The sequence below is a fragment of the Trachemys scripta genome, chromosome 1, assembly GCF_013100865.1.
Source record: "Trachemys scripta elegans isolate TJP31775 chromosome 1, CAS_Tse_1.0, whole genome shotgun sequence".
Classification (NCBI taxonomy): Eukaryota; Metazoa; Chordata; order Testudines; family Emydidae; genus Trachemys; species Trachemys scripta.
In genome coordinates this window covers 243500913-243513934 of record NC_048298.1, presented here as the reverse complement: position 1 = coordinate 243513934, position 13022 = coordinate 243500913, and the positions used below count along the sequence as shown (strand labels likewise).

The window sequence follows — 13022 nt, the reverse complement described above, 5'->3', positions numbered from 1 at the left end:
TGAGCCACTTAACCTTCTCTTTATTTGTTAAAATAAACGGATTGAGCTCTTTGAGTCTATCACTATAAGGCAGGTTTTCTAATCCGTTAATCGTTCTTGTGGCTCTACTCTGAACCCTCTCCAATTTATCAACATGTTCTAAGTTATAAGCATGTATGTACCTACCTCTGGGAGTAGCTATTTTCTTGTCAACCCCTTTTGAGGAATACAAAGATTAAGAAAACCAGGAGCCCACCAGACAGACAAAGAATCAAATGCCACTTATACATTCACTCTTTGTTATGAAATATTGAACGACCAGTATGTAGAAAAATCACTGTATTTTTGTTGTTGTTGGAGATTTCATACAACTTAAATTTTACAGATACATAACCTAAAAATATAAGATTTGTTTTTCTGCATTTGTTCTAGTTTTCTTTCTTTTCTAAACATTTCCAAGTGGTCAGCCACAACAGAGCTCCTGCTATGTCTGCACAATGTAATCTGGGAAGCTAGAAAAACAGGAGGAAATAACCTTAGTCCTTATACTTGTATTATAAGCATTTTACTAAATAGGTAGTTATTGATCTACAGTCCAGTAAAAAAGGTAAGAGATTTCATAGTTATTTGTGGGGGAAAACAGGGGAGTTGTTTAGGTTTTTTTGAGTATTTTAAAAAATAATTATCCCCATCTGTTTAAAAAGGAGTTAATGATATTCCCGAATCCCTAGCCTCCAAAAAGTCAGACTCACTGTTTGCATCTTTACATTTATTCTTGATAGAGCATCGCTTTAGTATTTTTTCACAATCTTCAACAATTTCCCCTGTCATTTTGAAAACATGATTTTTTGTGAGTCATTGTAATAAATTATTTCATCAAAGTTCTCTGTAAAAAATTAAAGATAGTATTAGTTGCTTAACTAAACTTGCTATAATAATACAATATTTAATATATTATTACAATTTACATCTTTTTAATATTTTTTTTCTGACTGGAACACTTAGCCCTCTTTTCAATGCTAAGAATCATAAGACATTCCATATAGTTAAAATCACTCTTGCCATTTTAGCCCATTTCAAACAAAACCCAGTCCTTAACTTTGACAAAAAAAGAAAAAGAAAGAAAAGAAAAAAGGAAACAAGAATAAACACACTTAGTTATATCTGCTTTTAACATGAGTTTTCAGTTTCACACAACTTGGGAATAACAGAAGAGTAGAATAATTTTAATTGCAAATCCTTTAACATAAACATGTAATTTGTAGCTGCATAGTTCAATATGAAAAAACTAAAAAGCTGGTTTAAAAAAAAAAACTCTAAAAAACAAAAAGCAGCTTTGCAAAACTACATCATGGGTGTCCTTAAGGGGTTAAAAAAATTGCAATTAAAAAAAAAATCCTAAATTTTATTTCCACTTCTACCCATGAAAATATTTTAGAATCTTTTCAATATTTTTTCTTTTGTATTTATAATCCTATGTAAGTTTTTGCATATTCAAACCCTGAATGAAGCTTGTTAGATTTCAGAAAAAAAAGGTGTATCAAATCAAGCTCAAAGCTTTGGCTCAATGTAACCTTTGCATAGAGCTGCAGCTAATTATTAGACCCACCACTTGGACAAACCTTTGGAACATTGTATTCTTTCTGTTGTTCACCTGCTTACTTATCTTCTTATCATGCAAGTGCTCAGAAGATGTTTGGGCCTGATCCAGAGCTCCTTGAAATCAATGGGAAAATTTACACTGAATTCAGTGCGCTTTGGACAATGCCATTAATCCTGGCCCTATTGAAGTCAAAAGCAAGAATCCCATTGACTTCAGTGGGACTTGGATTATTGAGGGAGAGGAAAAAATGAAAAAACAAAATCATAAAATTTTCAAAGTTCAAAAAGTTCAAAATCTTTTTTGCAAGCACAGCAGCCATCATGGCTGCTGAAATATAAAGTAGAAGAACATTACATCTTAAAATTACTTTATTTTTCAGAGGGCTATTAAGGCTAAAGCATGTTCCAGACCAGGCAGCTGACTCTGTCAGAGACAGAAACAGAAAAGAAAAGAAGACAAGAGAAAGGAAAAAAACAGTCTACTTTAATTATTTGTAACCACCTTCTTCTCCAAAGTATCATTATTTCAGTATGGACCTGCCCCTGTGGGGTGCTATGTACTCTCAACCCTCAATTAAGTAATGACAGTTAAACATAGTCAGCACCACACAGGATTGAGCCCTATTTGCAGTATTCCCAATATAGTATATAGAGAATACTGTAATATTGAGATAATGCTATCTAATATGTGACCATATTACATGTGGAGAACTCCCTGTTAGAAGAGTTTGGTGTTTGAGGAAAGCAGAAGATTCTTAAGATAGGAACTGTTAGTGAAATTCCCACCCACATGCTGAGGACCTGTACAAGGCCTATGTGCTCCCTAAATCCCATTTAAGACATATGAGGTCTTAGGTCCCAAATCAGCAAAACACTTAAAATATGTCTAACTTTAAGCATGAGAATCCTAATAATATCTTAAGAGGGGCCTTAAATGAGACTTAAGATGTGCAGAGGTCTAGTACTGGTCCTCTGCACAAGGATAAAGTTCACCATATGTGAATCATAGAGAGGGGGATAGTTTTGGGAGAGTGAGAGAGACTGGGAACTCAGACTGATGCACAAAACAGCACTTTAAATCCTCTCACTTCTGGTTCTTCATTAACACTCTCTGGGCTGCTGACATTCTACTGAACTGAATGGAATATTAGGCCAATGTTCAGCAAAAGTCAAGGTTTAAAGTGAAAGACCCAAAAGAATTTGAGAGAAGGTAAGACGAGAGAGGAGCATGGAATGGGCATCAAAATGTTCATTAAGAAAACCCTGCAAACTCACATTTTATTTTCACATTATAAAATAGTTATATGTCCCCAAAATTCTCCTTGGCAATACACATTCCATAGTGTAACTATGAGTCAGAAAGGAGAATGTCATCCTATATGTTACCTTTTTACCCACTGGCTTTTTTTTTTTAACACACAGTATGCCTGTATGTTGGACACTCTTGGAAACCTTATATTTATATCTATAAATAGATATTTTTATACATACATAGATCCATATCTATATATGCATCTATCTGCCTATTGACATATTGTATATTTTTAAAGAAACCTACTTTGCTTGCCAGATGGGTTTCCCAAGGTTGTCCCAGCTCTATTTTTGTTTTTTATACCATCACATTCTATAGGTTTTTTCACATATACAGACCCAGTCTTAATAATTAACAACAATGATGGAAAATTCAGAAGTGTCTAATTCAAGCCTTTGTTCAGGGATTTCTTTTTTTAAATTCTTGCAAGTAAAAACCCCAAATTGTATTTATTTAGGTTTCATCCCAAGGCTACTAATGTTAACCACCATATCACCGTTACCAAATATCCAACTGATACATCCCACTCACATTCATTTTCCAAACTTCCAAAATCTCTTGCTACCTCAGAACTGCTATTTAATTTCCCCTCAGTAACGGAGAAATTTCTGTTAGTCTGTGCTCCATGCAGTGGATTTTGTTTTGAGATGAGCTTGCTACCAAACTAATAAAGAATGGAACCATTCACAGTATACCATTTATCAATATATAATTAAACTTTAGCCCATTAGGGACCAATACTGAAGTCTTTACTTAGGCACACTGCTGGAGTAAAGACTACATGGATCAGAAATTTAGACCCAGACTCTGCAATGAGCTCTCAGTGGATAGACCCTGTGTCCGCATGGAGTTCCATTGAAGTCAATGGGGCTCCGAGCAGAGCCAGAGTTCCATCTACAAAGAGTGCACTGAAGGACTGGGGCATTTTTGAGATGTACAGTGAAACCCGCAGTGAGGAACACCTCCAGTGAGAACCTCACCTGGCCATTTCAATTTCTCCCTAAGGTTTCTAGTATAATTTTGTTTGACCTTTAATTAACTACCTCTGCTAAGCAAATTATTTTTGCTTGCGCTTTGGGTAGTCACTTAAGACAGGTTTCACTGTGTACGTGCACGTGTGTGTGGTGTATTCAGTTATAATGATAAGCAGATATGCTTTCTGCTTCAATGCAATACTTAGGGCAAGGCCATTCACAACAGCTAGATATATAGAAAGAAGGAAGACAATGTCCTTGTCACTCCACTTTGTAATAACAGAATATAATTATATTGGCTAAGTGTTGAGACCAACACCACATACCCAATGAAACCTGCCATCTCCACTATTTGGTATACAGCTCTTTGTTCCCCTGTTTTATTAGATGAAAACTACTGTTTGACCACTCATGATGGAATTTCTTGAAAACCCATTTTTGGTGTGTCTTTATTGTTCCACAGATTCATTGACAGTCAATGGCTCTGTTTCATCAATTATGGAGCTAAACCTTTATTCTACATTTGTTTTTGTCGTTAAGTTATGGCGTGCAGAAGGACAGCCTTCACCTGCTATATTTGCAAAAAATGGATGCTGGCTCTTTAATGAAAGAAAAAAGTCAATATAACATATTACCAAATGTAAATGCAATAAGGAATAACATATAGCTCTGGTTATGTTATATGACATTTGGTTGAGCAGTATTAACATATTGCACAAACTCTGGATTTTCCCTACTGCAGAAAATAAGACAATAAAAGACATGGGGAAAATCTGTTCCATATGACTGCAAAATAAATATTTTTCTATTCTTTCTTTCTTCTTTTTTTTGTCACTTGCTTGAAGAAATATTTTAGTATTATCTTTTCTTTTTTAAGCCAGTTCTTTATCATGTATGTAATAGGCATACAGTACAAGGAGAAATGGAACAAGATGGCAGTTACAGCAGTGGCAAGATGCAAATTTATTCTGGCAAAAAAAGTAAGATGTGCACAATATCAAGCATGCTTAAGTTTGTGCCAGGAAAACTATTACGAAGGAGGAGTGGATGAAATGAAATTTTGCATCATACATGATTACGTGTTGCTTAACTTCATAAAAGAGTCTTTGTCTACTTGAGATTTCCTAGTTGTCACCAGGAGAAGCTTCATACCACACTGCTGGAGTAGAAATACCTTGTTGGAATGGTAACAAATATCACAGCAGTAGTCACCCCAAGAACATGATTTTTTTTTTAAACAAAAGAAATAGAAAAGAAAAAAAAAAGACAGAGAGAATTCACAGACCATTTAACTGCAGGCACTGACTCGGGGTGGGGATAGGGGGAGTATTTTATTACATTTTATATTTAATGATTAAGACTCTGTAATTATTGTAATGATTAAGATTCCTACTCCATTTTACCCAACTTTAATTTGGCTATTTTATGCATGTGATGATGTCGCCACTGTTTTTTCTCAGCTGTCTTTCTCCCCATATCGTATGACATATGTTACTGAGTGTAGCCAAGCAGTGGAGGAGTCATATTTCTTACTGACACCAGTTGAAAACACCTTTACAGAAAAAATAAAGGGGAGAGAGAGACAGAGAGGGAGGAAATAATATTTCTTAAAGATGATTTGTCACATTAGGTCACCATGAGGAAAAATAGGGTTCAGTGAGTAGAAATGGTAACTCTTCTTTATACGCCAGTTTAATGGGGATGAACAGGACTTGCTACTGTACTGGTGCAGTGTAAAAATAGATGAAAGTGAACTATGGTGTGAACAAAAATATGAAGAACTTCACAGAAATAGATGTTGAATGGCCTTTGCACAGCAGAGGTAGATAAAGGTTATAACAAACTGTTTACTGACCATATACACTTAATATAATTAAGAGGTCAGTTGAACAAGAGCTCACCTAGTAAGTGCTTTCTCAATAATGTGACTCATAAGCTATCGTACAGTACCACAGCACTGTCCAGTTATTGCTCCACTACTTTTCAGGTATATTCCTATCCTCTTTGTAATCTACATTCTACCATTAGTTAAGGCTTTTTCATTTTCATTTCTACACTTTTTTCCACAGTTTGCATCAGTTCAATGCAATTAACACGTGCCCCTAGCAAAAAAAGCACCATGTTTTATTGAATGGAATATATTGTGCAGGGGGAACAGGTTATGGAAACACAAATGAGCTGAAGAATTTTGCATTTTTTGGTGCTTTTTTGTATTTGCACAGATCGTTTTAGGATCCTCAGTTCCAGTAATAGTAAAACACTATCAAAACAAATACTCTTGCAAAATATTTGAGATTTTACATCTTAACAAATGCATTTTAAGCAGCTTAAGCAGTAGGGTTTCCTTCTCCCCCCACCCCCACACAATTTCACAAACCATAAAATGTGAATTTAAAAAAACTGCATACCTAAGTAGCAGTGATTAAATGCTCTTATAATGGAAATAATTATCAAGGGATATTTCAAAGCTAGAAAGTAGGTAACTAAACTTTATTTGCTAAGAGAACATTTCTTATAGTTTTCCTTCATTTCCCAGCTACACAGCAAACATCTCTAAAGTGCACTTCCCAAGTGTAGTTAGAGAATAGGAAGGAATGTAAAATGTTTAAAAACAGCCCTTATTAACTTTTCCTTCCATTGATTCTATTGTAAACTCTAAAAAGCCTTTTTATAAAGCAAATACTCATACACTCAGCAGGTAAAATGTTCCCACAAAAAAAGAAAGAAAGAAAAAAAAAAAGCAATGGAAAAGGCAATCAGATTACTGTTCTCTCCCTTGATTACTGATAGCCTGGTATGTTCTTTGCTGTTTTATTGCATACTTATGAAAATGGTTGACCTATTTATTAAAAAACTCATGTTCTTCAGCAGTGCTAGTACATCACTATGCATCCTTCATAACTCGAATAACTTTCAACAACATGTAGCTGCTAGAAAAACAATGGATTCAACACTGAACACATCATTTGTACTGTCAGTGCTTAAATGCTTCTACTGTAGCTTTGTCAGAAGAAAAAAGACTTCTTTTTTTCTGAATCTCTTTGCTCCCAGACATTATGAATCTTTGCTGGTTATGTGACTGCAGTGGAACTGAAAACGTAATTCACAATGAATGCCAATCTTTTACCTCCAATAGGAAGGCCTCCCAACTATTCAACTTGCTGAGCTTAACTGGTTTCCCATACTGTATCTAAAAAGGCTGCTCCTGTTCAACTGACCAGCGAGAAAGGACTGGACTTCTTGAAAATGGGAATTGGAGCAACAGTTTGTTATAGATTTCTATACATAAAAATTTGTTAACTGTCCGATCCCACCTTGTAAGGAGAGCACTTGTTTGTTCAGCTAAAACGAACCCCCTCATGCTCTGGTTGGGTTTGCTCAGTCAGCTGGTTTGTGCAACAGTGGCAGAGGTACACCAGAATCACGTGTACCCATTCATTGTGATTACACAGACAGAAGCAAGTGGATGTTGTCTGCATAAGGGAGATGGGGGAGGGGGAAGGAAGAGAATGGTTTCCATAGGTAAAAAGGACAGGTAGGTTGGTGGTGGGGGTGTGTGTGTTTTTTTTGTAATTTTTTTTGTGTTTTTTTGTTGTTTTTTTTTTAAATTTGTTTTTGTTGTTTTTTTGTTTTTTGTTATGCCATGGAATCATAGCAGTCATTCCTCTAATAGAAACTGACAGGACATAAAAGACAGAACTATCAGATGAACATACACAATGAATAGAAATATATCGACAGTGAAAAGACTTAGTTTAGCTTTGAGAAACGGTCCCAAAAATAAAATCCTGTATTAACAAGTGCAAAAAACAAACAAAAAAAGAAACTCCAAACATTAAAACACAGTGTATAAAATGGTGTGAGAAATTTAAGTCACCATACAGCCTTTTAGTCAATAAAAAGCTGTGTTCATGTGTCCTTGTTTGGATTGTTGCCCATCCTTTTAATTTTACCCAGAAGGCCTTTCAAGAAGTGATTAGAGGGTAAAAGCACCCAGTCTCTGTTATATTTGACTGTAGTACACATGGGCCTGTTGTGTGTCTATCATTTGACATGTATCCTTTCTTTTATTCCTCATTAGTTGAATTATCTTCCAAAGTTGTTATGCCTCCAAAGCCCAGTCCTGTTGAGTTCTGTGCTGCTGAGACTGTAAGTACTGTATGTAAGAGAATTAATACAAGAACACACAGTTTAAGTCTGCTGTTACACAGTCTTGATGCTGATGAAACTGTGAGCGATGTCCTGTGACACATTGATGAGTCACTTGTTTTTATAGTCCCTTTGGATTGATTATCTGGTAATAGTCCCCATCTGACATCACAGCATTCTGGTTCTGCATTGGTTGGATAATTTTCATAGAGCCCTGTAGGATAAACACAACAGAAAATTAATTTCATTAACAGACTGAATGGCAGAAGTTGGTAGTTTTCAGATATTAACTTTTCTAGACGTAGCTGTTAGTTCCAGGTCTGAGTGTAAATTTTGGGGCTCATGTAGTTCTTGCCTTCCTGGGTCATAAGAGTTGTTGAGGTAATACTTTTAGTCTATCAAAGGGGAGAATCAAGGAACTAGCAGCCAAACAAAATGTTCATAAAAGTATGGAATTGAGTGTCATTTTGGAAAAATGTGGGTTACTATGAAAAAGCAATAACTCAAGTATACCAGTCAGAATAACCTAACATTTAAAGTCCCTTCCTTGGGGTACTGAGAACTCTATTCCTAAGGATGGGTTTGTGTTAATGAGGGAGTTCCCAAACTTTGGACCCCCTTTCCACAAAATATTAATTCTATAAACCATTTTGAAAGGTCTTATTGAACAATGAACATGTCTTAATAATATCACTGTCAGTGAGAAGGTAGACATTAAAGGCCAAATCTTCAGCTGGTGTAAACTGGTGCATAACACTTCACCACAAAACTTTCTAAACCCATCAGTTTACAATTGTTCCCCATCCACTTTCAGATCCTACCCCAACAAGTTCCTCTGATTCAATTCTTTTCTCTACACCTCAGAAGTGGAAACAAAAAAAGAATATAGTCACTGGATCTCCTGAAATTTCTTGGTAGATGACTAGGTCATCAGGCAATATTCTAACTTCCATCTCTTTGAACTGGTTTGGATTAATCAGTTTGACATAATTTGTATATTTTGGAATAGTTATTTCTATATTTCTGTCAGTTATTGATGGTTATAATTCATGATACTGTCTGTATTATTATAGATTAGATCAGAAATGCCATAGTGTGCTATTTAATTCCCACAAATCTGCTTTACAGAAGAGTCAAGAGAGCACAGTTCAGAGTTGACAAGTCCAAGAATGTCTAATTAATAATCAGAGATCTTTTCTTGATTTAAAGTCATGTTGTAATAAAATATTTCATTCAGCATTATATCAGCAATTCACACACATGACAGCTTTAGGTATTGTTAGAAAGTAACCTACCAGTAATGAAGTATTAGGATCAGGCCCTTTTGAAGGGTAAGCAACTGTTATTGTTTATAGATTGAACTATCATCTAGAAAAATGTTTTGTCTAAAAATACTGCCAGTTACACAATGTCCTTTGGGAACTAGCAGATAAACATGTAGGCGTATCTTAATGTGCTCAGGCCCAAACTTTATACTGTTGGCATTTCATTAACTCCTTGGAGGAAATTAGCAAATCATAACATAAGATAAAACCTAGCCCTTTCATCCAATATTTCTATGGTACAGATCTGCTACTACACAGAAGAGTTTACCCAATGCACTGGTAAATATAAGTTAAATCTGAGATGACATATTTTATATTCACATCCAAGTAAACAGTGCTATAGTGTATTATGTTAAAAAGCATGTCCAATTTTTTTTGCATTCATCTATGTTTTTAAAGTTTCTTTGAACTCTCTTTGAAAACTAGAATAGGCTCTTGGCTTTCCTATAGTGCTCACACTCAGGATTTGCTCCATAAGTGCTCAGCAATCCACTTCTGTAGTTGCCTAAAATGTGGAGTCAGGTGCTTACCTTTGGTTACCCAGATTTGAAAATTTTGCACTTACCTTTATCAGCACCACTCAGATTTAATGTTTTCTTAAGATACTCTGCTGTGATTTGGAAACAAGTCAGCATTTTTTCTTGCATATACGATGAAACAGTCTCATTTTTAACTTTAGGTATTCTGAGAATCATTCTATGGCATACACATGTTAATATTTATAAAAAATCCTTGGTAACTGTACTTCTATAAAGGAAATACTTTAAAATGGAGGAAATTATGCAAACAGCTCTGTACCTGCAGTAGCTCAAACTATTAGCTGTGATTGAAGAGACACAGAATATTGTTAGTGCTTTGATCCCTCTGCTGCTTGTTTACCGTTCCAACTATATTTCCTGACTTTCTTGTTTTTAGGAAAACACAGACTTCCTTTGAAACCAAAGACCATTTATACAAGTTAGCCATCAAAAGGCATTTAAATACTTCATGAACACTTTAAGTACATTGGTAGAAGCAACTCCATAAGTGCCATTGAGTTTTTTCCCCTAACAATTAAAATTCTTCTCTTCCTCAATTCAGCAATTTAATTTAGTCTCTGCATGTACAGTGACATATTTAATAATTTATTAATTCCAGAATTACTTCTAAATTGAATGACAAATAACTTTTCTCTACTATTTAGATAATCTAGCCACCAATTTTCCCAGTGAAAACAATGAAACATCACTCCAGATATTTTGACCCTAAGTATCACTTTTGGCTTCGGGTAGCTAAATTACCATAGCCGTAGTCTCTACAAATTCCCGAGTTTATACACATTTGAATCACCATGACACCTGACAGACTGGCCACATTTGAAATTGTAAAACTGAACAGAAAAAAGGTATTTCCCTTATTCATCACTGCATTGTATATCTGCACCGAGAGAATCCAATATGTGCTTCCATTTTTTGACACAACCTCCCTGGCTGCACAGCTTCCCTCTCTCTCTCTTTTTGTTACTTACGTACATAGTTCCTTACCCTATCCCTCACCCTCAGTCTGAGGAACCTGCTAAGGTTCATTCATTTTCATAAAACTGGCCTCGCCACACCTGCAATTCCTGAAAAGGTACATCTGAAAGCAAACTCTTAGCTATAACCACATAATTTCCCACAAACAAATGACGCATGATAGACTTCAAGTATCAGAGGGGTAACCGTGTTAGTCTGGATCTGTAAAAAGCAACATAGAGTCCTGTGGCACCTTTAAGACTAACAGTTGTATTGGAACATAAGCTTTCGTGGGTGAATAGGCATGTCATGATGAAGTGGGTATTCACCCACGAAAGCTTATGCTCCAATACATCTGTTAGTCTTAAAGGTGCCACAGGACTCTCTGTATGATAGACTTCAGCACTGCACATATATCTGTAGGGAATATAACTCACTATAGGTGAGGTCAGTGTTAAGGATGGACATTTTAATGTGATTAGGTTAATGGAGATTTTAGTGTGATTAAATTAAATGTGTTCAGTTTTAACTGAGTCAAGTAAAACAGGAATAATAAGCTACTACAGTTTACACAGAAAGAGCTACTGGGGGACAAACAACAAGAGGCATAAAACGTGTTCAGATACAGAATTGGAAGTTATTTGGGACAATGTTCCCTCAATTCCTTTCAGTAGGAGTTGCGGGTGCACATCATCTCTCGTGATTTAGTCCTCACAATTTTACTTGTAAATATTTTCGAAAGCCAAAGGATTTGATAATGAGGTTTTTTTTTTCAATAAAGTTTTTTCTCTCTAACCATAAACTATGTTTTCTTCAGGATTTCTAATCCAATCTGAGGGACAGACAAAACCTGCTCTGCCTAAAGAAGGTACACCCAAAAATAAGAGGTAACTGCAGGACCAGATGGAGTAAGCCAGGAATGTTGCCTGATCAATTTTGCTGTGAAGAACAAAGCAAATAATGACTCCAGGAGTGAAACATCCAAAAATGACATCACTGCATCATACAATGCCAGCACTTGGAGTAACATTTCCCCTTTCAGAGCAATTAATTCTGCGAAATATAGGTAGGTAAAGTAGAGAACTAGACATACCTCTTCCTTTACGATGCACTTGGACATCTTTCTAGAGAAAGGTCTGAACTAAAACACCAAAACTTTGTGGCCTTTGGCCCTAATTCCATGTCCCGAGCAAAGAAACTAATTATTCTCAGAAAATGAGATGTTTATTGCCTGCAGCTTTATGAAGCACATATAAGGCCGGATTCTTCTACATTTATGCCAGTGAACATCCACTCGTGCACGTATTCTGACTGCAGAGGGACTACTCACAGAAATGCTCACTGCTGTGAGAAAGGGTTGCACAATCTGAGTTCCTAGTGATAAAGTAACAGATTCAAGAATATATGGAAAGGATTCAGGAAAACATTAAAAAACAGCATCTAATACACTACAGCAATAAAGAAACAGTTGGACTTTGAGAGTCCCCTGCCACACTGCAACTAAATAAACTTCCACCATACAGTGTCATTGCGGGATGACATATGCATTGGTATTTAAATTAAGCTTCTGTGGATAATATTTGTACTATCAAGAGTGTCCTCTGGCCCAAATGGACAGAAATGAATCATCTGCAATCTGTAGCTCAGATAACCCGTCACAATGGGTAGGATTAGATATCTAGAATATACGCCTCTATCTTATTGCCTGGTGATGGCTATATTAGCATTTTCTTAAAATGGAAGGAGAGAGAATGGAAAAGATTTTAAGTGCTTGCTTAAATTTGGTCTGGAAGTCAGCTTTCCTTGATCTTATCCAGATGGTCTTCTACATTTCCAGATTGCTGGGTCTGCGATACATTAATGCTTCTGTCTGGATATACATTTTATAATATGAACTATACAAAATGTAATAAAATGAAATGTAAACCAAATCTTTTTTTAAAACGTACAAGTTAGTCTTCCTTCAGACAGATTGTTTTTAAACCAATGAAGAAGTTGTTTTCCTATTCTAAGAACTAATTTGCCTTACAAGATTCCATTCAAATTGCAAGCTTGATAAAGTTTTGTTTGTTTGTTTTTTAATTTGCCAATACATGGTGGAGCCTGGCAGGCTGTTTCAGGCAGTTGTCCCTGGGGCATTTTTTCTCTGTGTGTGTATGCTGGAAGATGGGAATGAACACACTGTTAT

General features: G+C 35.7%; 1 protein-coding gene across 1 annotated transcript in view; it reads right to left on the bottom strand.

Annotated features, from left to right (window-relative positions):
* Positions 1–318: 318 nt before the first annotated feature.
* Positions 319–13022, bottom strand: part of FAM155A (family with sequence similarity 155 member A) — a 716701-nt gene continuing 703997 nt past the window's right edge. Inside the window, exon 3 of the mRNA XM_034758182.1 lies at positions 319–8230. Within this exon, the coding sequence (XP_034614073.1) occupies positions 7935–8230 (296 nt within the window). The 3' untranslated portion in view covers positions 319–7934. The remainder of the gene's footprint in view (positions 8231–13022) is intronic.